The following is a 23,348-nucleotide window of genomic DNA, read 5'->3' as shown; positions in this document are numbered from 1 at the left end:
TAATATAGCCTATAAATAGTGAATTTTAATATAAAAATGTTAATGATTAATCGAAAATCGATCGTTATTCTCCCGATGATCGATTAAGACCATTTAGTCGAATGCCCATCCCTAGTATATTGATATGAAAGGAGTAGCATTGCACATATGTGATCGTTCGAAGGCAGGGCCCCACAGCGTAGCGTCGCACATGTGTGATTCTGAAAATTCCAACCGACTATTTTTCGATAGACAAAAACTATGACAAACGCTATAGTATGGCTTCAAAATTTACAATTAGTATGCTAACAAGTAACACTAGCAAGTAGTAGCATTGGTACGAGTATTATGCTAGGTTGCTAGGTAAAGGAAGCTGATTAAAGCTACCTAGCTTCCGTTTTGGAAAAATAACTCGGTGGTAGCGAGTGGAAGCGTCGGAAATATTTAGAACTCACGCATCTAAAGGTTAAAATGAATAAACTTATCCAAAAACAGATCATGTCATGTACAATTTTGAAGAATTAGTGTCATGATACTTTTATAGACGCCATTGCTGTAGAGCTAGCAATGCGCTAGCTCCAGTCTTTAAAAATTCAGGGCTAAATAAACTATTTTGAGACAAGGTTTTCTAACAGTTCTGAACGTTTATTTTCACAGATTCTTTTGTGGGTGATTTGGGAGACACTGAACTTTAATAACATGTATGCATTTTCAGTATTTCAACATAAACCTCTGGAGGGTTTAACCTCTACTGTAGCTAGCGAAATCCTAACGTAAACAATGTGAATCTGATAGCACATAAACAGTCTAAATAGCCTCAACTTCAACCTATACGTTATAGAATGCCCCATCGAATTTCTAAAAATATGTTTATATATTTAAAACAATTTCTGTAAAGAATCTCACCTTTGAAGTAGCTAATTTCCAGTTGAAATCCAATGTGGTTGAATCCCTGCAAAATCTCTTCTGAAACCTCAGTTTCAGCGATGCGTTGAAATGGGCATGCGCAAAGTTGTTGCTCAGGGGTAGACTGAAGGGCAGGTTTGCTAAGGAATAATTGTAATATTCTGTGATGATTTGTCTTTGGAAATGAAACTCTTAAGAGTCGCTAACCTTTTGGTCACATTTAACAATTTTGTATTACAAAATTATTTAAGCACAAATTTGCATTGTTTGTCATACAGCTTTTTTGTGCTATACAAAGAATGTTTGCTTAATCATGTAACACATCACACATTGATTGCTTTTGTACATGTTTATAGTAAATAATGAAAGACTAAATTATATTCCAAATTCAGTCTTTTTTTAATTAAATTATGTTTTTGCATATGAGAAAATGTATGACATGCTGGAGCTGAGCAGCACATGAATTGGCTACATGCATTGTCTACATTTATACGTGCTGGGTGCAACATTTAGTATTGTGTGTGATTGGAATTCATGTAAACTATGGCTACACTAGTGTCAGAACTGAGAGCAGTCCAGTGTGATCTCTCCATCTCTAGATAAACCACTATATTGCACTCAAGATCGGGGTTGTCCTGCGACCAAAGAGCGACTTAACGGCAACTTAATGGTACCAAAATTAATGTATCCAGCCGACCAAGGTACAACGTCGTCCATGGGACAAAAAATAATGTAACCAATCGACCAAGGTACAACGTCGCGGCAACGTTGTCCACGGGACCAAACAATAACGTAACCAGCCGACCAAGGTACAACGTCGCGGCAACGTTGTCCACGGGACCAAACAATAACGTAACCAGCCGACCAAGGTACAACATCGCGGCAACGTTGTCCACAGGTCTAAAAATAACGTAACCAGCCGACCAAGGTACAACGTTGCGGCAACGTTGTCCACAGGTCTAAAAATAACGTAACCAGCCGACCAAGGTACAACGTTGCGGCAACGTTTCCCACAGGTCTGAAAATAACGTAACCAGCCAACCAAGGTACAACGTTGCGGCAACGTTGTCCATGGGACCAAAAAACAACGTAACAAGCCGACCAAGGTACGACGTTGCCACAACGTTGCCAGAAGGTAATGTCGCAGGTTACCAACTGAGCAGTTACTGGCAACGTTGCCGCAACGTCATGTGTTAGCTGGGTCCTTTCCTTTGATAATCTCTGGCATTCCTCTCCCTGGTTTTTAATAACTTTTGGAAGTCGATAATATTCCAAATATTTTTCTCGATCTGTCCTATTGGTACAACCTGAAACACGCAATAATTAATAATTTTCCTTGACGACGTTGGTATATACTTCAGGCCTGTGTCAGTTTGCCGATGGATGTTTTTCAGCCACGTTCAGCTCGCACCATACGTTTGACTAGCGCGTGAGGTAGGACGCTGTATCAGAGGTTGTATGATAACTTCAGTGAATTTAGCTTAGTTAATTAACTAATGCAATTAACAAAGCAGGGTTTCCGCGGGGTCTTAAAAAGTCATAAAAAGTCTTAATTTCTGAAAAAAAAATTGAGGCCTTAAAAAAAGTCTTAAAAATGGCTAGATTTTCATCCGAGGTCTTAAATTTTATCTAGTCAGTTCTAAAAAAAGTTTTACTCTCGTTCTTTCCCAGAAACGCTGGCCGCAGAGAGTAATTAAAAAGTAGCAAAAAATTATCGAGTCGTAGCCTACAGAGCGGAGCTCTAGAGTTGTTGCCACAAAACCAGCAGAACGCTGCCCTCAGAATGTTGGTTCTGTGAGATCTTGGTGTTGGTACCTATGCGGTGATAAAACTACAAATCCTGTGATAAAAGCAATATCTGCCCGCAAAGTACGTCTGGGTCTCCTCGGAGTTTGTTAAAGTTCGGCTACGTGTGGAAAATGGGAAAGTGTACTTTCAACGAGACATGGCTAGATCACAGCAATTTTCGCTGTTGGTTACAAGCGGTACCAAGCTCCAGGTACGAGGCTCGCTGCAAACTTTGCCACAAAAATATTCAATTGGGTGTGAAGGTGCTGGAGTGTAAGGCAGATTTTCTGTGTACAGGTGCAGCCTGAGTCTCTGCAAGGTCAAGAGGTCCTGCAGCGAGGCACTCTGTCGTGGTAGTTTTTGCAGACAATCAATTGTTCAAGCTGAAGTTGGGTGAAGTATAGAGTTAATGTTTATTTGATGTAGGTTTAAGCATAATAACGTTACCAACATAACATCATCAGCACACAAACATAAGACAATAACACAAAGACAATTCCATACAGCTCCATCTAGCATTCTAGAATGGAACCGGGAGAATCCAGCCCACCAGCACTACTCAGCTGATGGCCCTGAACCCCCCAGAACATTCTTCAACAGACCATTTTATAGATACAACAGTTCTCAAAAGCCATTGGTCCATCCTACAGACCTGAAGCTATACCAATTCTCTTCTGTCATTGGTTAAATCCTTAGAACAATACAGTTGAATCCACATTTTCTTCAGACCAACTGTCTCTTCCCCCCAGGTGACAGGAACCCTATCAGGTCACCCAGACTTCATGTCTCTTAGACTTCATGTCTCCTAGTTAGGTGTTATAAAACTACAGGTGGCATCTCTACCAAATGGAGTTGAATTAACATACATTGTATCAAGCTTCTTCCTGAAACACATTCATTGTACATATAGGCCCAAAACTTCTTTCACATTTCCACAGTTTTTCTTTTTGTACAATTAATGTCATCCAACAATAAACAGTTTTTCAAAAACAAAACAAAAATCCAGCTTCAATACAATTCCTAATCAGGATACAAAATGTCATTGTGTAGTTGTTGTCTCTGGTTGTGTGTGCGCATGTGTTAGGCAATTACCCTTCCGTGGTATCAATTTTGAAACTGCAATTCCTTCCTTTGCCACCATCGCTGTTGATTCTGTCTGTAAACTGTGACAAATCCCTTTGCCATTTTTTTGCCGTCTCTCTGGACACTCACGAAACCACAGCCTTGATCTTTCCGATCCAAGCGCTGTCTTTCTGGCAATTTTTAGCAGACATTGTTCAACAGACGGCGGACTAGCACATTCGGAAGAAAAAATTATGTGTATTTTATGGATTAGTTATTTTCTTATACTCCTCGTTGTTTCAAACAAACATTTAACACAAAAGACAAACTTATACAATTTCCTCACTTTTTCTTTTAACTTCTCCTTCCTCACATAAAAGAGAAGTCGGGATTCAAATTCAACATGGAAACCACCACATCAGATTAGCCGTTTACACATCCATCTCAGTTCTGGTCGACAATCTGCAACTTGTCAATTTGGTTAGGATTTATTAACCAATGTTTGCCACGCATTGGTCGACCACCAAACTAAGAATTAATCATAACACACACATCTCAGTAGCAATAAACTCATGCAGAACTCGTAACCCCTAATGGGACTCAAGATCCTTTGTACGACTTCAACGCAACGGGTCGCGAACCCTTTAACATGTATTAGTATACTTTAGTAATTACATGACTTCAATAGACCTAGATAGCTCATACAATTCCCTAAAATATCGCAATAACATGTATTTGTGAGAAAATAAAAAAAAATGGTAACTAGATATGACAATTTCAACCAATCCATTCACAGATCATCCACTGTGAATTTCAAGAACATTCCACATTACCCAAACACTCATCCACACACCCATGGATGGACAACCATACGCACAATGCATATGACAACTGGCGCAGCAACATAAACTGGCCACGTCTGGAGCTCTGAACAACATCAAAGACTTAACACAGACCACAACTGCATCTTTGAACTACTCAAAGACTAAACACAGAGGATTTACAGTAGGAATGTAGCAATATCACAATTTGGACCCGAATTAAGATGGAATTGCACATCTATTTATCCGACTAAAATTGTACCATTCAAACAAAACCCCATCAAATTCAACAACAACTTCAACCTCACCACAACTTCACTCAAAGTAATCGATCTCAGTAACTCACCACTTTTCCCCTGTTCAAAATGCCGCATTGAACCACCTGACCCTGAGGAAGAATCCCATTCTTGCCACTCACGAGTCCAGGTCGCACTTCAATGGACATCCGGGTGCCCCCTCCAAAACTGTCAGGGTAGTTTTTGCAGACAATCAATTGTTCAAGCTGAAGTTGGGTGAAGTATAGAGTTAATGTTTATTTGATGTAGGTTTAAGCATAATAACGTTACCAACATAACATCATCAGCACACAAACATAAGACAATAACACAAAGACAATTCCATACAGCTCCATCTAGCATTCTAGAATGGAACCGGGAGAATCCAGCCCACCAGCACTACTCAGCTGATGGCCCTGAACCCCCCAGAACATTCTTCAACAGACCATTTTATAGATACAACAGTTCTCAAAAGCCATTGGTCCATCCTACAGACCTGAAGCTATACCAATTCTCTTCTGTCATTGGTTAAATCCTTAGAACAATACAGTTGAATCCACATTTTCTTCAGACCAACTGTCTCTTCCCCCCAGGTGACAAGAACCCTATCAGGTCACCCAGACTTCATGTCTCTTAGATTTCATGTCTCCTAGTTAGGTGTTATAAAACTACAGGTGGCATCTCTACCAAATGGAGTTGAATTAACATACATTGTATCAAGCTTCTTCCTGAAACACATTCATTGTACATATAGGCCCAAAACTTCTTTCACACCTCTCTGAGAAGAATAAAGCACACAGCCCAGACAGTTAGGAGACAGTAAGGCAAAACATGTACAAACTAGGACTAATGTAAGTAACGACCACTTCACCTGCTGAACGTTCTAGTGTATCAGTGCACTGACCACTGAAGACCCGTTAAGGAAGTAATTCTGTGCATTCTATATCTGTAATGTCCAACTCATGTATTTAAGCATGGCTGAGAGACAGAGTTTTCACTCATGCTATCAGTTTGTCTTGAACTGATTGTTTGATCCGGGCGCTCGACGAATAATCCAAAGTCAAACCCCTTTCCTTTGTTGTGACTCCTTCCGGCCTGCCTTATCCAGAAAATCCATCTTATCATGGAGTCACACACTTTGTCTCTCTATTTGAGGGCAAGTTTGTTTGACCCTATTTTCATTTTGGGGGTAAGGTTTTGGGGATTTGGAACGTTGTTGGGTGTGGAAGGTTACTAATGTGATTAACTTAATTAATGCCTTTTCAATGACTGAATTCATTTAAATATTTATTTTTTTCAGAATGTATTTGATTTGAATTTTGGTAATGCGTTGTGTAGGTCTTAAATGTCGATCTTTATAGTATTAAGTCTTTAAAAGGTCTTAAATTTGACTTACTGAAACCTGCAGAAACCCTGCAAAGGCATTTGAAATTTAAATAAGTGCTTAACGCACTGGAAGGACTGGTAGTAAGGAAAATAGGGAAATTATGTTACGTTATTTAGAAGCGAATTAGCTTTTACAACTGATGTAGCCAGGTTAGTGCTGACTGCTAGCATAACATTGAAAGGGGTTTCTTTATGAATGAAATGCTGGCAAGATAACAGAATGACAATATAAGCAGTGGAGTCCCCAGAAATATTTCATATGGGTGGCCAGACGGGGCTACTGAAGATCTTGGGGTGGCACACCAACATCAAAAGCCATAACAGAATTTCAGCAATTTTACAATGCTGTTGTTGACAGATGTTAAAGGGGTCATTGACTGATTTTATAGGGTATTTCACACTGTTCCTCAAGGTCTCCGAATAGGGTGTGTAACATTGGTTTGGCTTAAAATGGCCCGGGTGCTGTTCTATGCGCCCTGATGCACCCTGTGAATTAGCACAGTATAAAACAAGGTTTTCTCCTTTTTATGGTATTCTCATGAATATATGGATGTGACGCGCACTGATTAGTTTGGTTTACAACAAGTGAAGCTGCGGAGCAAAGATGCAACATAGCCAAACATGCATAGTGAATTGTAAATTTACATGACAACACAGGTTATTTATTCGAATGAAACAGACAGGAAAATGAAATAACGTTCATTGCCCCATTGCCAATAAACTAAATCATCACATATTCTACCTATGTTAGAGATACAGGACACGTTAGCATTGCTAATAACTGTTAGCAGCAAAAATCATAGCTTACTTATAGCTTGCGGTTGTGATGAGCATACGGTCGGAGCAGCACCTTTCTTCCGCAACAGCAGCTTAGCATATCCTGCTTTAAAATGTCCAATGTTTTCAACTGTCTTCGGTGAAATAGTTTGAGCAAATGAATGTGTCGAACTTCACAGAGATCTTCTACTAGACAAACCTCAGCCATGCCCGTCGAGTGTTTGGTTCCTTGGGAAGACAATGAAAAGTGTCAGCATTCCCTCTACAGTCTGGCTAAATGACTAAATGTAAATGTCAACAAGTTTACCATCAACTGTCCAAAATCCAGACATTACTCTAGATTTTTTGGGGTTACAATCACTTTATCTGCTGTGGTCAAGCTGGGTTCTGCACTTTCTGCCATCTTCCACGCAAGTCAACTGTCAGCAGTGACGCTCAAGCTTTTTTTTTTTTTTTTTACATTCGAATATTAATTTTCACATTCGAAATTCGGTTTTAACCACTATTCGAATATGTATTCGAATTTAGAATATTCGTTGACAGCCCTAGTGAACACTAACCGGACCTAATGAAAAATGCAACAAAGTAGCAACTCAGCCACTGATTCGGACCAAGCAAACACACTATAGGTGTGAAAGCACAAGTCATCTTCTGAGTTTGCTTAATGTGTACACTCAGTCCACACACATTTTTTGCCTTTAAGCCTACATGAATTGTGATTGTATTAATGTTCTATTGTCATAAGTAGGCTACAGCCTTAGATATTGCAGGTGACTGTTACTGTCAACAAATGAGAGTTGTTCATTAACCCAGTGGTTCCCAAAGTGGGGGTGCCCAGAGCCATTGCAGGGGGGGCACGGATGGAATGAATCAATCAATAAATGACACAACTAACATAACATGGACAAGTTTTTGACAGGGCTCCCACATAAACGCAAAGCAGAGGATGAAGTATCGCCAAATGGGCTTCCAAAGCAATTTCCTTCCAAGGTCAAAGACCAGAAAATATGATGACACATATCTTGTCTTTGGCTTCACCTGTAGCCTACAACGGTGGGTAATGAGCAGGCCCAAACGTAATTCGCGAGCGCAGAATTCCAACGAAAACCCGTGGAATTTCTAGGGCTGTCCCCGTCTAATATTTTCTTTGGTCGACCAAGACTCGACTAGCACTTCTGAAAATCGACTAATCGAAATTTGAAACGTTTTTTTTCCCTTCTATAAATGTCCAAATGTTTTTCATCAAACCATTTTGTGTAATGTTTTACATCACATTTTTAAGAGATAATATGAAAGAAATACATACGTAAGAAGGGAGATTGCAGGGGCGGATCTAGAAAAATATTCATGAGGTGACAAGAGGGTGGTAGGAGAACTTGAGGGATGGCATCCCATGGCAAAAGAGTGTGAGATAAAAATGAAAAAACTAAAGGCTGTCCAACATGTATGCATAGTCAGTGAACACTGAAATGAATTTAAGGATTATAGGTCAAATGACCTAAAAGCTATTGAAGTTTGAAGATTTATTTTGACAAAAAAAAGAATTATAACCTGAAATGAAAATGAACAAAATAAAGGCTGTGCAGCATAAATGCATACATTTTCAACAGTTTAACCTTATTTGGACGCTCCTAGTTCATGTTGTTAAAAAGCTATTTACTTTTGACTAAACTTACCTGTTGTTTAGGCAGCCAAAAGCATTGGCTAAGCGGCCGGTCGTAGCAGTGCTAAACACCGGTTAAAATAACACAATACTGGGCGTCCGAATATCTGTTGAATATCAAATTTCAAACTAACTTTACCACAGTCATCTTTGTTGTTACTTTCCCAAAGCAATAACGTAATTGACCTAAATTCAAAAGGAAAAGTAACGTTGCAACCCCGTTAGCCCTGCACTTTTCAATAATTCATAAGTCATTAATAAATGATTGCTTAACACCTCTTTCCTCCGGTGTGGTCTGCTGTCCGTGCTGAAGATTTCTTCCATGAGTTGGAGCCTTCTATGGTCAGTTCGCGCCTTCCTTGTGTTCAATTGAAAGCAACTTCGGTGAATGCGTGGGGAGGGTGGATGGAGTTGTTTTGTGCTGCATTTACTTGCATTTGGATATTAGAAATTCGCTCTCACAAATGTCCGATGGGCCACAACTTTTCTTTGTTTTCAAAGCTGCCAACTGGGGTGGTAGCTGGGGAGGCAAGGCTATTCTTAGGGTGCCATTTGCCACCCCATGTCACCCCGGTAGATCCGCCCCTGGGAGATTGACAACTAGACAGACATAAATGTACGAACATTTTCCCGATCTGACTCAATGTAGCTGCTGGACAGATTCAGCCGCTATAAAATAAGCTATTACTAATAATAAGCCTCATGTCACCAGTCTTGTTGTTACCGACTGCCAATATAATACAAAATGCCTGATTGGTTATTTATGATCTATTACAATGTACTACAAATAAAAAATATTGTTTGTTTAACATGCAAATCAGCGCGCTATTCACTGCCTGAAAAAGTGCATCATGCGAACTTGCGTAGAAGCCGAGTGGGGAACGGTGAAACTGAGAAAGATTGTGTTGTCTTTGCCGGAGAAGATAATGTCATTCGATTTGGATTTGATTCTTATAATAAGCATATTAATTTTTCAGCGCAGCGCGTGTTAGCATGAGCGAAGTAGGCCAACTTATGGTTTTCAGGTGGTAGGCTACATCATATTCAGCGTTGAACTATGAAAAATAAAACAAGTTTGCATTCAATGTTCCTTGAGTCACCCGGTACTTTGTAAATGTAGTGTAAATGAAATGCTGCCATACCACAGATTTATTTGCCATTTTGCCTAATAACACCGACAAAGTAGGCTATGGCAGACAGGGCTCTACGCTAATGTTCGTAATGTACGCTAATTTTTTTGGAGCACACAAAGAAATTTTGGAGCACAGTGTTTTTTTATTTTATTCGTTTATTAAACATAACTTAACACAGGGGCGTCGTTAGACCCTTTTTACAAAGGCACGTGCCCAGTATAAATCTGCTGTGCCCCAGTAAAATCTAAAGATTGAGTTTTAACAAACCGAAAACACAAAGCTTTCATTAACTATAGATGTCCCTGCCAAAACTGATATCAAAGTTGCGTCCCTGAACTGTTATATAGTGGATTAAGCTAGGGGAGTTTCTATAGCCTAATAGTGTATTCAGGGATGCAAACGGCGCGCTTTTTGGCGCCTCCCGATTTTTTCACTTCAGTTTGGGTGACTTGTGTGAATCGTGCAGAAGTTTTTTTTAGGGGGGGTGGGTCTGATTATAATTGCACCAACAGTAATTCTGGATTGCCTCCACCAAACAAGTAAATAGGAAATAAGCAAATCAGCAGTATGCGCGCAAGCGTGAACTAGCCTACTCGTGTGTCTTCTTGCTGCGTATCTTTTACTATTTATGGCGAGGTGACTCAATAGGCGGATCCGGACCTAGACGCAATACAAGTAAGTTTTCATTGGTGCGTGATTTTGTGCTATAGCCTATATTTTTTTCCTACTAGATGTGCTTTATATCTTCCGTGTCCAATCTAAAGCTCCATCAGGTATCACTCACTCAACGTTGGACGCAACCTCTGTGGGTCACGCAGGTTGTGTGTGTCATTCGCAACAACGCAGGCTCATCGATTTGCCAACGGTACCTGTTTCTTCTTTAGCGAAAATCATGGCGAGACAAACCAATAAAGCGAAAAGTTGATTCCAAAAATTGCAAATTTCAGACAGAGTGGGCTGACAAGTATGCATTTGTGCTGCCAGTGGGGATGAATTAGGATAAACATCGAAGGAAATGTGGGAATTAGGTTAACTGAACAAAGGAATGTGGTGTATAATTTATATGAAATGTATGATGATAATTGGCTAGCAATTTCGCGCAAAACAAATACCAGGAATAGGTTGCAGCAGTTTGTCTTTTGACTACACTTGCAAAATCCGCTAATGGGACTGACCTCGAATAGCTTCGGCGACTTTTTATAGTACAAAATCGTTATTAAAAAGGAGATGCAGTCTTTCGACAGACCCTCCCTCAAGCAAAAACCCGGCGTGCGTGACGCTGAGCGTCCGTGGGAGGGACATAATCGCAACATTTATCCAATGACCGTATAGTTTCGAAACACAAAAAAAATTTGTTCAAAGCAGCCCCATTCAAGTCCCTGGACGCTGGGATTCAACCATAGAGTTAATATAACTAGAGACAGCTACTTCTGTCTTCCAAGATGGCGTCCCCATTAATTTCTATGAAAAGTGCTCAGTGGCGCAGTGAGGCAAGCGAGAGCTCCTAACGGACTGCGCCATCTTTGTAGACCGACTCGTCCGGTCTTGCGCAGAAGCTTGTTCCTAGCTCCGAAAGTGTGCATGCTTGCAACTAGCTGTATACTTCATACTTTGCGACAACCAGTCGCGAGCTTGTGAGCTGGAGCTAAGGCATTGCAGAAAACTGTCAGAATATGGTACAAGTCCGATCAAGAAGCAGATAGCCTACATACGAAAATCAATACTATTAGTACTGTAGTATTATACGTGCAGGGCCTATACGTTGTTCTTTTTGCTTTGTGTTTATAGTTTAACTGCTTATGTATTGTGTCGGATAAATAAACTGTAAACCTGAATATCTGGCTCCGTCGTTGTTCTAGCTTTGCAAAGCAAATTAAGCCTATACCTTTGTTACTATTATATTGATGATGAGTGCTGTTTACTATTACTAGCTTATTGTTAATGCCATCGTTGTGGTGTTAACTGACTTAAAGTTCTAACAATATAACGACCATAACAATATTGACGTTATCAAACATGATTTATTCATCTTTGTCTTTGCCTCAGAATAACATGTCAACAATATAATGACGCCGTAACATGCCACGATATTATAACTAATTATATTAGGCTATAATTACGTTTGTCATGCCATGAGCATAATAGCGTTCATTACAAAATGGTTAAATCTGCTTTAAAATAACTGAAATTAACTCTACAAACAACCATCATGTATGTGCAACCATTTGTAAAACGTGCTACAATAAAGGCAGGCAGCTGTAGATTATCAAATCCTTTCTCCTTGTTCTCATTCAGCTTAGGAAATTCAGCGATTTGCTGATGCTCCCTTTTGTGCTCGTTCATTGTTCGTATCCGCGAGCACGTTTCCAGGCAACTTTTCTTGACGTAAGCAAATAAATGGGCTGCTAGTTTACCCATTTCGGATTGGTTTCAATCTTAGCAAAAATCAGGAAAAATTATTCTATGAAAAAGCTAGTAGTATGAGCCAGGTTCGAGAATCGAACAAAAATTATTGGGGGAGATAATTTTACATATGTTGACTGGAGTTAATAGAATAAAAACGACCGGACGAGTCGGGTAGAAAATCGGAAATGCAATACCACCTACATCCACCGGGGCTGTTGCCTCAAGCCGAGAGTCGAGCTGTGGGGGCTTGGCTTCAACAGAGAAATGCATTGTGACGCTACCGGAAAGTATGAGAAGGATATCGAGTCAGTCGACCTGCTACTATAATGTATCTGATTCTAAACGAACGCGTCTTCGAGATGAACGTGTTTTAACACATTTAAAATGTTAACACAATAGTAAATATTTGACCATACATTTTTTTGACATTTTAGGGGAAGCCGAGCTTCCCTTGCAGTCTTAAAGAAATCGCCTACTGTCATGGATTTTATTGGGAAGGTGACTATACACAGCTTGTGGCAAGTAGAACAAACTACCTCTCAAAAGTAAGAATCTACAGGCCTTGTCCTCCATTGATCCTGTGGTGAGGGGCCATTCCCAGGCTGTTACTCAGCTGAAAGAGTTGGCTAGGATCATCAACATTTAGTGCCCTTAGAGGTGGCCAGGAAGAATAGGAAGGAGTAAAACCAGAAGAAGTGCTAGATAGTTTAATAAGAGTTTGTCTCTGAATTTTTTTTAAAAATTGAATATTACAAATTCGTTTTGGTGTATTTTGATCTTCAGAATATCATTTTACTCTGTGCATATAGGGGTGGGCCAGGGATGTCAGGGGGTTGGTGGCAATGTAAGTATATGGATATTTGCCGCGGGGCGAGGGCTGAAATTACTTCTCTCTTTTTTTACCATACATCTTTTTTTACCATGTGCTAAGCTTGGAAGAAGGGATATGAATAGGGGCCTTTGCCCCAGTACAGTTTTATGTCTAACAACGCCACTGACTTAACAGTTAATGCTAGACAACTAGCAACTTTCACTCTGATAGAACTAGAACAAATAGTTTAAGAAACATGTATATAGTTATAGTTAATATTTTCTTTAAATACTTGGACATTATAGACTATGTAAGCACGCCACGGATTAAAAGGTTTGGTAGTCAAAGCTAGGTAGACCCAGAGCCATATAAAAAGAGAGTTGGGACACTTCCATAGACTTCCAGTGTAGTCTAATCGAAGAAGGCAGAAGTAAAGCGTGTCATTTGCGACCTATAGTCCCAAACATTGTATTTTGCAACGTTCAACCCCATTCATGTTCAGTGTTACGAAGTTAGCTGATTTTGGAAAGTTTTTAAATAATGCAGTAATTTGATCAATTTACCAGCTAACTTGCTTCGTAATACTGAACATGAATGGCGTAACAGTTTGTGAAAGACCCAGAGAAACACAAATTACTGTAAATTGGCTACTTATATTTTATTTTATGGCAACCTATATTTTATTTTATTGTATATTTTATTTTAATTGTATTCCACTTAGTATTGCTAGTTATGTATCCTTAGTATAGTTAGACCATATATCTAAATTTAAGATTCCTTATGTTTATTGTATGCACCTTCCTGCCAAAGCAAATTCCTTGTCTGTGCAAACTTTCATGGCGAATAAATCCCTATCTGATTCTGATTTCCGACCAGGAAAAATCCTGGAGAGTTTTGGAATCCCTGCCGGACACATTTTTTAGGTCTCGAAAAGAGGACATGTCCGGGTAAAAGAGGACGTCTGGTCACCCAAATTTGTATATAGCCAGCCTTACTTCAAGTTTATTGTAAGATATAGCTTGTTAGATACTAAATGCACATCTGATTAGAGCTAACAACAATGAATTGAAGATTAAGCGGTCCCCTAGCGTCCAGCTAGCTGTCGACGGTCGGTAGGAATTTCATGTCCACTCACTAAAAACAAACGACCCTCTCACTGGACATATTGCATAATAAAATGTTTTATTGAATGCAATTGGTTGCCTTGTATATTCCGCTCTATTTAACAAACTTCTTTCTTGTTTTAAATTGAGCTGATGTGAGCTACAGTATGGTAGCTAGCATATCCATTTCTACCTCTGCTTGACAATATTGCGGCCTAGTGTCATAAGTTAATGTAATACATAAATGTTTATAAAGTATCAGACATACATAATACAACACACCAGTAACCAATTGATATTATGGGTTAATATACCGAAAATGTCAGTAAATCGAGATGCCAACAGTGTTTTTTTGCGAGCTACTTGAACCAAGTGATCACGTGTCGGCGAGATCAAAGAGTGTCGTAACTCTCTTTTTAAATGGATCTGGCCCATTGGTTGCGGATTGTCGCTCATGCATCATTATGCTATGTTTGTAGTGACTTTTCTAGTCAACTATAGTGTACTTATCCACTATTATTTAGCATCAGTATGCAAGACAACTTTGAGTGACGACCGACCACATTTGGTTATAGTTCTACACTGGTTTATTTCTTCATGCATAAATCTACTATTAAACATAGCATAGCATCCCCTACTGGTGTGGCGTGTCAATGCCATTACCAATACATCACAACTCCTCCCCACTTATTCTATTAACAACTATATCAACTGCAGTAGATCTAAGGCAATAATATGAACCAAACTTGACAAAGTGACCTTGAGAACCATCTGTGATCACATCATTCATTTTTTTTTTTTTTTTTTTTTTTTTACTTATATACACAACATGTCTCAGACCAACAAAATATCTAAACTAAGGATCGGGGTAGACTGCCCCATCACCTTGAGTGTGTCAAGGGATTATTCTGCCCTTTGCTTGAGACATCACTCTCTAACTGAACAGATAACAAATCCTTGATTAAAGAGTCAGTCTATCTGGTGGTTTGCGGTTCCGGCTCGGGAACCTGCTAAGTGTCTGTTGGGGTGTTGCTGGAGTGTCAGTGGGGGCGATGTCTGACTGACCTGATTGAGGATTGTCCCCCTCCCTGACTGGGATGGAGGCTTCCAGCTCTTTACCTGTGTCGGAGGGGTCTGGCAGGCTGTCGAGTGTCGGTTGTTCATCAACTGGAGATTGGATGATGTTGGGATGGCAAGACAACATTTGATCTGCATGCCGGTTCCACCTATGTGTTGATCCAACACTGACCTGGTAGGATACTGGGCCAGCCTGAGATGTAACGGTTCCCGGTGTCCCCTTTTCTCCCCCTTCCGGTAATCCCGGACCAGGACTGGATCGCCGATGCTGAAAGACCTAGATTTAGAGTGCACAGCTCGGTAACTGCGCTGGGCGTCTTGTGCCTGATCCACCACCGCAGCTACACTCGGTTTCAGCAGATCCAGACGAGTGCGAAGCTTGCGGTGGAAAAACAGCATCGCTGGTGCTTCCTGAGTAGTTGAATGGGGAGTGTTCCTATATTGAAGCAGAAAAGCATCCAGTCGCCTCTGAACTGATGAAGTTCCCTTTGATGATTTAAGAGAATGCTTAAAAGTCTGTACAAAGCGTTCAGCCAGACCGTTCGTCGCCGGGTGAAAAGGAGCCGAGCGCACATGCTTAATGCCATTTGACTTTAAAAAGGTGGCAAACTCCTCAGATGTGAACTGTGGCCCATTATCACTGACGAGCACCTCTGGTACTCCATAGTGGCTGAACAGACCTCTTAATGCCTGGATAGTCTTCGCCGAAGTGGTTGCTTCCATTAAGATGACCTCTGGCCACTTGGAGTGGGCGTCGACCACTACGAGAAACATGCGCCCCTCATATGGGCCAGCAAAATCAACGTGAATACGCTGCCATGGGGCTGTGGGCCATGACCATGGGTGAAGAGGAGTGAGGCACGGTGTTTTCTGCGTGCGCTGACAAGGCAAGCAGGTCTTGCATTTCTCCTCGATTTGAGCATCGAGGCCAGGCCACCACACGTAGCTTCGCTACGGCCAGTTGACACCATCTCCAAGACTTGTGAAAGTGTGAGATCCGACCTGGTTTCTCTTCTTACATCAGTACAGCGAATTGGTAGACATTCTATCTGGTTAACAAGGAACGTGTCAATTGTCCCTGGTCTTTCCTTATGTTGCACAGGAAGCGGCAGACGAGACAAACCGTCAGCGTTGCCATGGTCAGCAGCACGTCTGTACTTGATAGTATAGTTATGTGCTGCTAGTATGAGTGCCCATCGGTGCAGTCTCGCTGCAGCCATTGAAGGAATTGCCTTGCTAGGGCTCAGTATGGTCGTTAAAGGACGGTGATCTGTGAGCAAAATGAAGTGCCGTCCATACAGATAAGAGTGAAAACGCCTGACTATTATACCCAATTATACCCAAGTCTTCTCGTTCAATTTGGGCATAGTTTTGCTCAGCTTTGCTCAGCGTTCTAGAAGCGAAGGCAAATGACCAAATGTGGCAAATGTGGGAAATGACCGCTCCAACTCCATAAGGCGAGGCATCGCAGGCCAGAATCACAGGAAGTTGTGGATCATAATGTGTCAAAATGCTCTTGCTAGAGAGCTGCTCTTTTGCCTTGCGAAATGCCTCATCACATTCCTTTGACCATTCCCACTTAATGTCTTTGTGCAGTAGACCATTTAAAGGGTGGAGAAGCGTGCACAGATTCGGAACAAAGCGTGCATAGTAATTGATGAGTCCTAGAAAAGAGCGCAACTGTCTTGTGTTGGTTGGCAATGGAGCATTCACTATGGCACACATTTTGTCAGGTGACTTGTGAAATCCTGTCAAATCAATGATATGGCCTAAGTACTCTAGAGAGTCTCTGAAAAACTCACACTTCTCCTCTTGGACTCTTAGTCCGAATTTTTCCAACCGACTGAGTACGGCCTCCAGGTTTTCCAGATGATGGGCATAATTTCGGCCTGTGACGAGGATGTCATCAAGAAAGCAGTGCACATTGGGGAGCCCTTGTAGCACTTGGTCCATGATCTTCTGAAAGATTGAGAGTGCAGATGTAATTCCGAATGGTAAGCGATTGAAGCATAACATGCCCTTGTGAGTGGTGATGGTGAGATATTTCCGCGAGTCTTCACTCACAGGCACCTGCAGATACGCCTGTGATAGATCCAGTTTGCTAAAACGAAGTCCTCCAGACAGCGATGCAAACAAATCCTCAATGCGAGGTATTGGATAATGTTCAACGCATAAAGCTGGATTTACTGTGACTTTGAAATCCCCACAAATTCTCACGCCACCATTCTTCTTAATGACAGGGACAATGGGGGTCGCCCAATCACTGAATTGAACTGGGGAAATCACTCCCTGTTGGAGCAATCGTTCAATTTCCGCTTCTACTCTTGGTCTTAATGCGTATGGGACTACACGCACTTGACAAAACTTGGGCTGTTGATCCGGTTTTAGTGTCAGCGAAGCTTGGAAGCCTTTCAGAGTTCCTAAATTTTCACTGAAAACATTTGCATGGTGATTTAGGACGTCTTTAAGAGTCTCCTTGTCTTTGGGCAATGTTTTCACAGTCTTGATTTCACGCCAGTCCAGCCTAATGTTCCTTAGCCTTTCACGACCAAACAGTGGTGATGCATTCCCTTTCACAACATATAAGGGCATTCGAACTTTCTGTTTATTCAATTTCACCCATACTTTTAACATTCCCTCGGGAAGCAGCAACTCTCCTGTGTATGTTTTCAACACTACATCAGTCTTGTGTAATCGTATCGGGGCGAATTTGGCTTCGTAAAGCTCCAGAGAAATCAAAGACACAGCTGCTCCAGTGTCAAGTTCCATATCAATGACATGGCCTTCGATATTTGGCCTAATCATCATTGAAGAAGATGCTGCATTGCCTTTTCTTACTGCCATCACTGCCTCAGTGTCGCTAACTATTGCTGAAACCATATGCAATCTTAATTCAGAGTCTGAATCAGAATCCCCTTCACTTTCAGATGAGTTGGCCTCGACCTTATTAATTTTTCCTGTCCTAGCAGTTCCATGCTTGTGTTTCATTTTTGCCTCATATCTTTGCTTTGTGTATTTCTGATCACTTCTTTTATTTTTACTAGAGCTGTCAAACGATTAAAATATTTAATCGCATTAATGTCATAGTTAACTCGCGATTAATCGCACATTTTTATCTATTGTAAATGTCCCTTGATTTCTTTTTCATCCATTCTTTTTTCAAATGTTAATGCTCTTCTCGACATGGAAAAGTGGTTAGGATTTCGTGCAATTGTTTTTTTTATTTTTTTTTTAAAACAACATTGCAATCGCCTGGCTTTGACGAGCTTGCACTGTAGAGCCCTGGCAGAGTTTGTAGTTCGGCAGTCAATTGTACTCGTGCCGTGTGCAAAAAACAAACAAAACTAAGCACAGATTAACAAAAGGGAAAACAATAACATATTTTCTTTTAAATACATATTTTTTGAGTTGCTTTATTTGTCTTAAATAATATAATCTACAATTTCTGTAGAACATTTCTTTAATTCAGCAATGGTGACAAAAGAGGGAATCAGATCTCACACTGCCATACGGCAGCTCGAATAAAAGTATTTTTTCGACCAGAAAATCGACTAGTCGACTGAGTGGGGACAGCCCTAGGAATTTCAAATATAATGCATTGGTCTGAGGAAAATTTTAATTAACTTGTCAACTCATATTACGTCTCTATTCTTTCGAAATATTTAACCTTTAACCCTTTACTGCCTGAGACAACATTCCGAACATTCCATAAGCTGTTGAAATATGATATTCATATTAATATTCATGTTTTATGAATTTTCATATTAAATCAGACACCTTAACTGTTTATACCATCTTGAAGAGGAGAACTAGGGGATTTTTATCATGTCAATAAATATATGATCACTTGAGGCAAATCATATTTTATCAAAGTGGTTTCAGGCAGCCATTTTTTACAAAAACTTCTCCATCCACCATACCTCATCAGACAACTGAATTTTTTAACCACTTTAATTACAAGATGGAGAAATACTTTGAGTAGGTGGAATATCCACAAGTATGTGGGCAATGTAGAACAGAAGACAGATTAGAAATACCATATTTTGATTAAAAGTTATGACCATTCTAGTGACTAGTGGAGACATTTATCCTGTCCCAAAAGCTGGATATTCCTCTCGATAACTAAAAAACGTTCGAGATTCTTCCACAATCGACCGAATTGGCCAAACTAGGCATGTACATTTAGCTTACAGTGTACATAATCTAATTAGTTAATGTTGTTTTTCGAAGTTTTTTAGAAATCTGCTCAAATCAAAGCTAAACAGTGCTACTACCGTCATTGCTGCCTGTCACAAACGGCCAAGCCGGACACGTCATTCTTTCCTGAAAACACTCGCGTCACTCCCACAAACAAATTCTTCGTAAGTAAAAAGTTTAGACTATTAATTGACAATATTGACAACACATATTAAGGAACTTGTCTTTACTCATAATATTGTCTCCTATTTTTAATTCGAAGCTGTAACACTGTAGGCAATCCCCCATGGTCTCCGCTCTGGCTCCGCCTCGGAAAACAATGGCTGCCGTTGCAGACGAAAGATTTATTTCCCCCTCCCACTAACCCCTTAACCAATGATATGTGCTTTGAGCTTAAGTTGTCATGAGTATCTGGCAGTTTTCAGAAATAAAATCGGTGATTGGATGGCAAAGTTATTAAGGCGGGATCTATGGGTCTTTTTCGACCCATATTTAAATGGTCTGGCAGGAAAGGGTTTTAAACAGAGCCCATTGCCACCAGTGTAGGTTGGTCTGTGATAGCAGTCGAAGGAAGTCTGTGTACCCTGAAACTGATACAGTAACGTTCACATTTGACTACTGTAGCCAATATTAATACGTTAGCCAAAAATGCCAAGATTCAGCCCTGAACGACTGACACGGAAACACTTATCAACCAAATATACAGCAATAGAAATAGTAGCAATAGTTTTCAGCCGATCTTTATGAGGATGGATCAATACTTTTTTGCAAAGTCTGTCAACATTCAATTGACCATATTTGGCGTCAAATTATTGTTGAACATCTTCGGCCGCTCCGACATAAGAACAGGAAGGCTAGCGGAATTCCGCAGATTTCCAGTCTGAATAACCGCAGAAAATGTGAAAAGAAATTGCTGATTTTGTTTGAGCTTGGTAATGAGGAGACCGCAGTGTGTTGTCTGTCTTAAAGTGCTAGCTTGTGACAGCTTGAAGCTGTTTGGAATGTTTTCATTGATCATACACTTTTGCGTAATAAATTGTAGGTTAATTAAAGCTTTTTTGTGAGCTGTCGGTTTGCCTTGAGTTATTCACGTGTATACTAATTTACCCTAATATTTGGTCTTGATTGTGTGCACTGATGATGTTCTTTTTGCTTTCTTCTCACTCTCCCTCGTTGGCCCTCCCTGTCCACCTCCTTTTCTGTCTACAAACATTTACAATTATTTCTTTTTTCTACACCTACTTTGTGTCACCTACTCCTTTGTCAATTATTGTCCCTGCTATTTTCCCTCTCTTTCCCTTCCATCTTCTGTCCCACCAGCAGTGATGCGGGGCCAAAGGCAACATTATCAGACTGGGACTCCGACATGGGGAGCACAGAGAGGCTGAAGGACAGTACTGACATGTTGCACAATGGCAACCGTGGGGACCAGGAGGCAGCACGCCGACTTGCCCGACGGCTTTACCACCTGGAGGGCTTCCGCCGCTCTGATGTAGCCAAGCACTTGGGCAAGAAGTGAGTTATTCCCTGTGCTCATCCTGTCCTCAAACTCTGCCTGTTCATTAACATGCATAACCCCTTTGTGGCCACATTAGTTTATGTGCACACTGGTTTCACACACTGACGTGTAAGTAAAGTACATTGTGCAAGCCAAGTTTTTAGGCCTAGCTGTTCACATTCTAGCGCATTGAAAAGTTGATTTATATTAGTGCTGTCAGTTTAACACGCTATTAACGACGTTAACGCAAACCCATTTTAACGGCGTACATTTTTTATCGCGCGATTAACATTCTTTTTGGCCAAGCAAACATTTTAGTTTTTTTCACATGCTGCTGCAGCAACTACTGACGTTAGAAAAACTACCACACCAGATCTAGCTAGACCGGAAACAAAACAACAGGCACGCCGCACACACTAGTTTGGACTTGCGAGCCGGCTAATGAGTAGTAGGCTAATGTTACGTTTTGAGTGGATGGCAAGCGCAGGACACCAAAATGGATGCCAATAAGATTCTGAATGGAAAATGTACGTTTAAAAAGTTGCCAAATGGTTCCATTGACAAGACCAAAGTGATCTGTGTGTTTTGTCGTTGTGAACTGAGCTATCATCGCAGCACGTCCAGTCTGAAATACCACTTGATGGCCAAGCACATAGCTGATGCGAATTCTCCATCCCCTCGTCAAAGCCAGGCGATTGCAATGTTGTTTTCAATTTAAAAAAAACATTTGCACTAAGCAATCCAATACGCTTTTCCATGTTGATAAGAGCATTAAAATGAGAAAATAATGGGACAAAAAGAAATCAATGGACATTTAGAACAGATAAACATGTGCGATTAATCGCGAGTTAACTATGACATTAATGTGATCAATCGCGATTAAATATTTTAATCGTTTGACAGCACTAATTTATATATATGCAAAAACCTTTTACATTTTCATTTGGATATTTTACTGATCTTTCTTATCGAAGGTACTATAAGTTGGCCTGGTGATTGCCATGTTTGTTGGCATTGTCTGTTGGCCCATGTAGAGTTTTTCTTATTATTGGTGGCCAAGCAGCGAAGCTGTGACGCACCTATTGTTTTTGTTAGTTTTATTAGGATTCTTCCATCAGGAGGAAACCTATTGTTATTGGTGGCCAAGCAGCGAAGCTGCGGAGCCACTTAAATGTGTCTACCTTTTCTTATTATTATTGGTGGCCAAGCAGCGAAGCTGCGGAGCCACTTAAGTGTTTCTACCTTTTCTTCTTATTATTACTTATCCTCTTCCGCCATTGAAGTCTATGGCAGCCCCTAGAACCGTATGGTAAAAAGTTGTGAAATTTGGCACACTCATTAAGCACAGTCCCTTCTTTATTTACCTCAAGTTTCTCTCATTGGGCTTGTCTCCCATTGTTGCACTCTAGCGCCACCAACTGGTCAAAGTTGGACTTGTGTTTACACACGTAACTTTTGAAGCATATGGCTCATTTTCAAAAATGAGGTACCGTTGGATTCCCTGGATCAAGACGAGTTCAACACACCATATGGTGTCAATTTCCGTTTGACAGATTTTCCACAATTTAACATTAAGAAAACACGTTTTTTTTGCTTTTCCTCCTTAAATTTTTGTCCAATCTTCCCCAGACTTGGCACAGATCATCGTCAGAGCAACCCTCACTGAAGTTATCAAAATGTTTTAGATTTTCAAAACCGTTTGTCCGTTACAGACAATCAAAATCAGCAGCAAAGCAACCAAACAGGAAGTTGGATCATATCTCAGCAAATCTTTGAGATATCAACACCAAACTTTGTATCTTGACTCGGAACTCTCTTCTGAGGATTTCCAAACAATTTTGTGTCATGTGACCAACGGGAGTGGCCGCGTGAAGCAAAAATGTGTTTTGGCCAATAATTGTTGATTTGTTTGCTTTTACTAAGTGATTTCTTTGTTTCATGATATCTTGGTACATCCCGTGTGTAACACATGATAATTTTTGATAACAACAACTCTGTCTTTGCATCGTACCAGCTGAGTAACAGAATGCAACAGTCGGTGATCTGACGTAGATAGGTCACTGTGACGTAGATAGGTCGGGTTTTGGCTCAGCCTATACAAAACTTGAGCTGAAAACGGAAGATAAACTGTTCAACGGTCTAACTCCACATTTCAGTGCGACAACGTTTTTGCGCTTTCCACATGCTTTCAGGAACTAATTTCACACGTACATAATTTACTGACAAGCAAATCATGGAATTTGCCTTACAGCATCTTTAAATATGGTTGTCGGGTGACTCGGACGAAATTTAAATAAGGAGTTTGACCTCCTTTTTGCTCCACGTTAGCCCTCTGCTCATTTTCACATCCTATTATTGATCTGTTTAGACGTATTCAGTCTGTGTTAAATTCACATATCAATTTAAACACACCAGAGTTTGGTTGAAAGTAAACTGAGATTTTTTTTTTAAGCGGTCTCAGTCCAC

General features: G+C 40.5%; 1 protein-coding gene across 7 annotated transcripts in view; it reads left to right on the top strand.

Moving 5' to 3' along the window:
- The window catches only part of psd3l (pleckstrin and Sec7 domain containing 3, like), a 288,227-nt gene that overhangs the window by 79,540 nt on the left and 185,339 nt on the right, over positions 1 to 23,348 (top strand). For 6 of the 7 annotated variants that reach the window (XR_006955809.1, XM_047017244.1, XM_047017247.1 and 3 more), the window contains exon 5: positions 20,705 to 20,899. Coding sequence is in view for 6 of the 7 variants with exons in the window: in XM_047017244.1 (XP_046873200.1) it covers positions 20,705 to 20,899 (195 nt within the window). In the remaining variant the exon portion in view is untranslated. The remainder of the gene's footprint in view (positions 1 to 20,704; positions 20,900 to 23,348) is intronic. The other variant, XM_047017245.1, reaches the window with a different exon arrangement.

The sequence above is a fragment of the Hypomesus transpacificus genome, unplaced genomic scaffold (assembly GCF_021917145.1).
Source record: "Hypomesus transpacificus isolate Combined female unplaced genomic scaffold, fHypTra1 scaffold_51, whole genome shotgun sequence".
Taxonomy (NCBI): Eukaryota; Metazoa; Chordata; class Actinopteri; order Osmeriformes; family Osmeridae; genus Hypomesus; species Hypomesus transpacificus.
The sequence above is the reverse complement of the archived record's forward strand: the minus strand, read 5'-3'. Positions and strand labels throughout refer to the sequence as shown.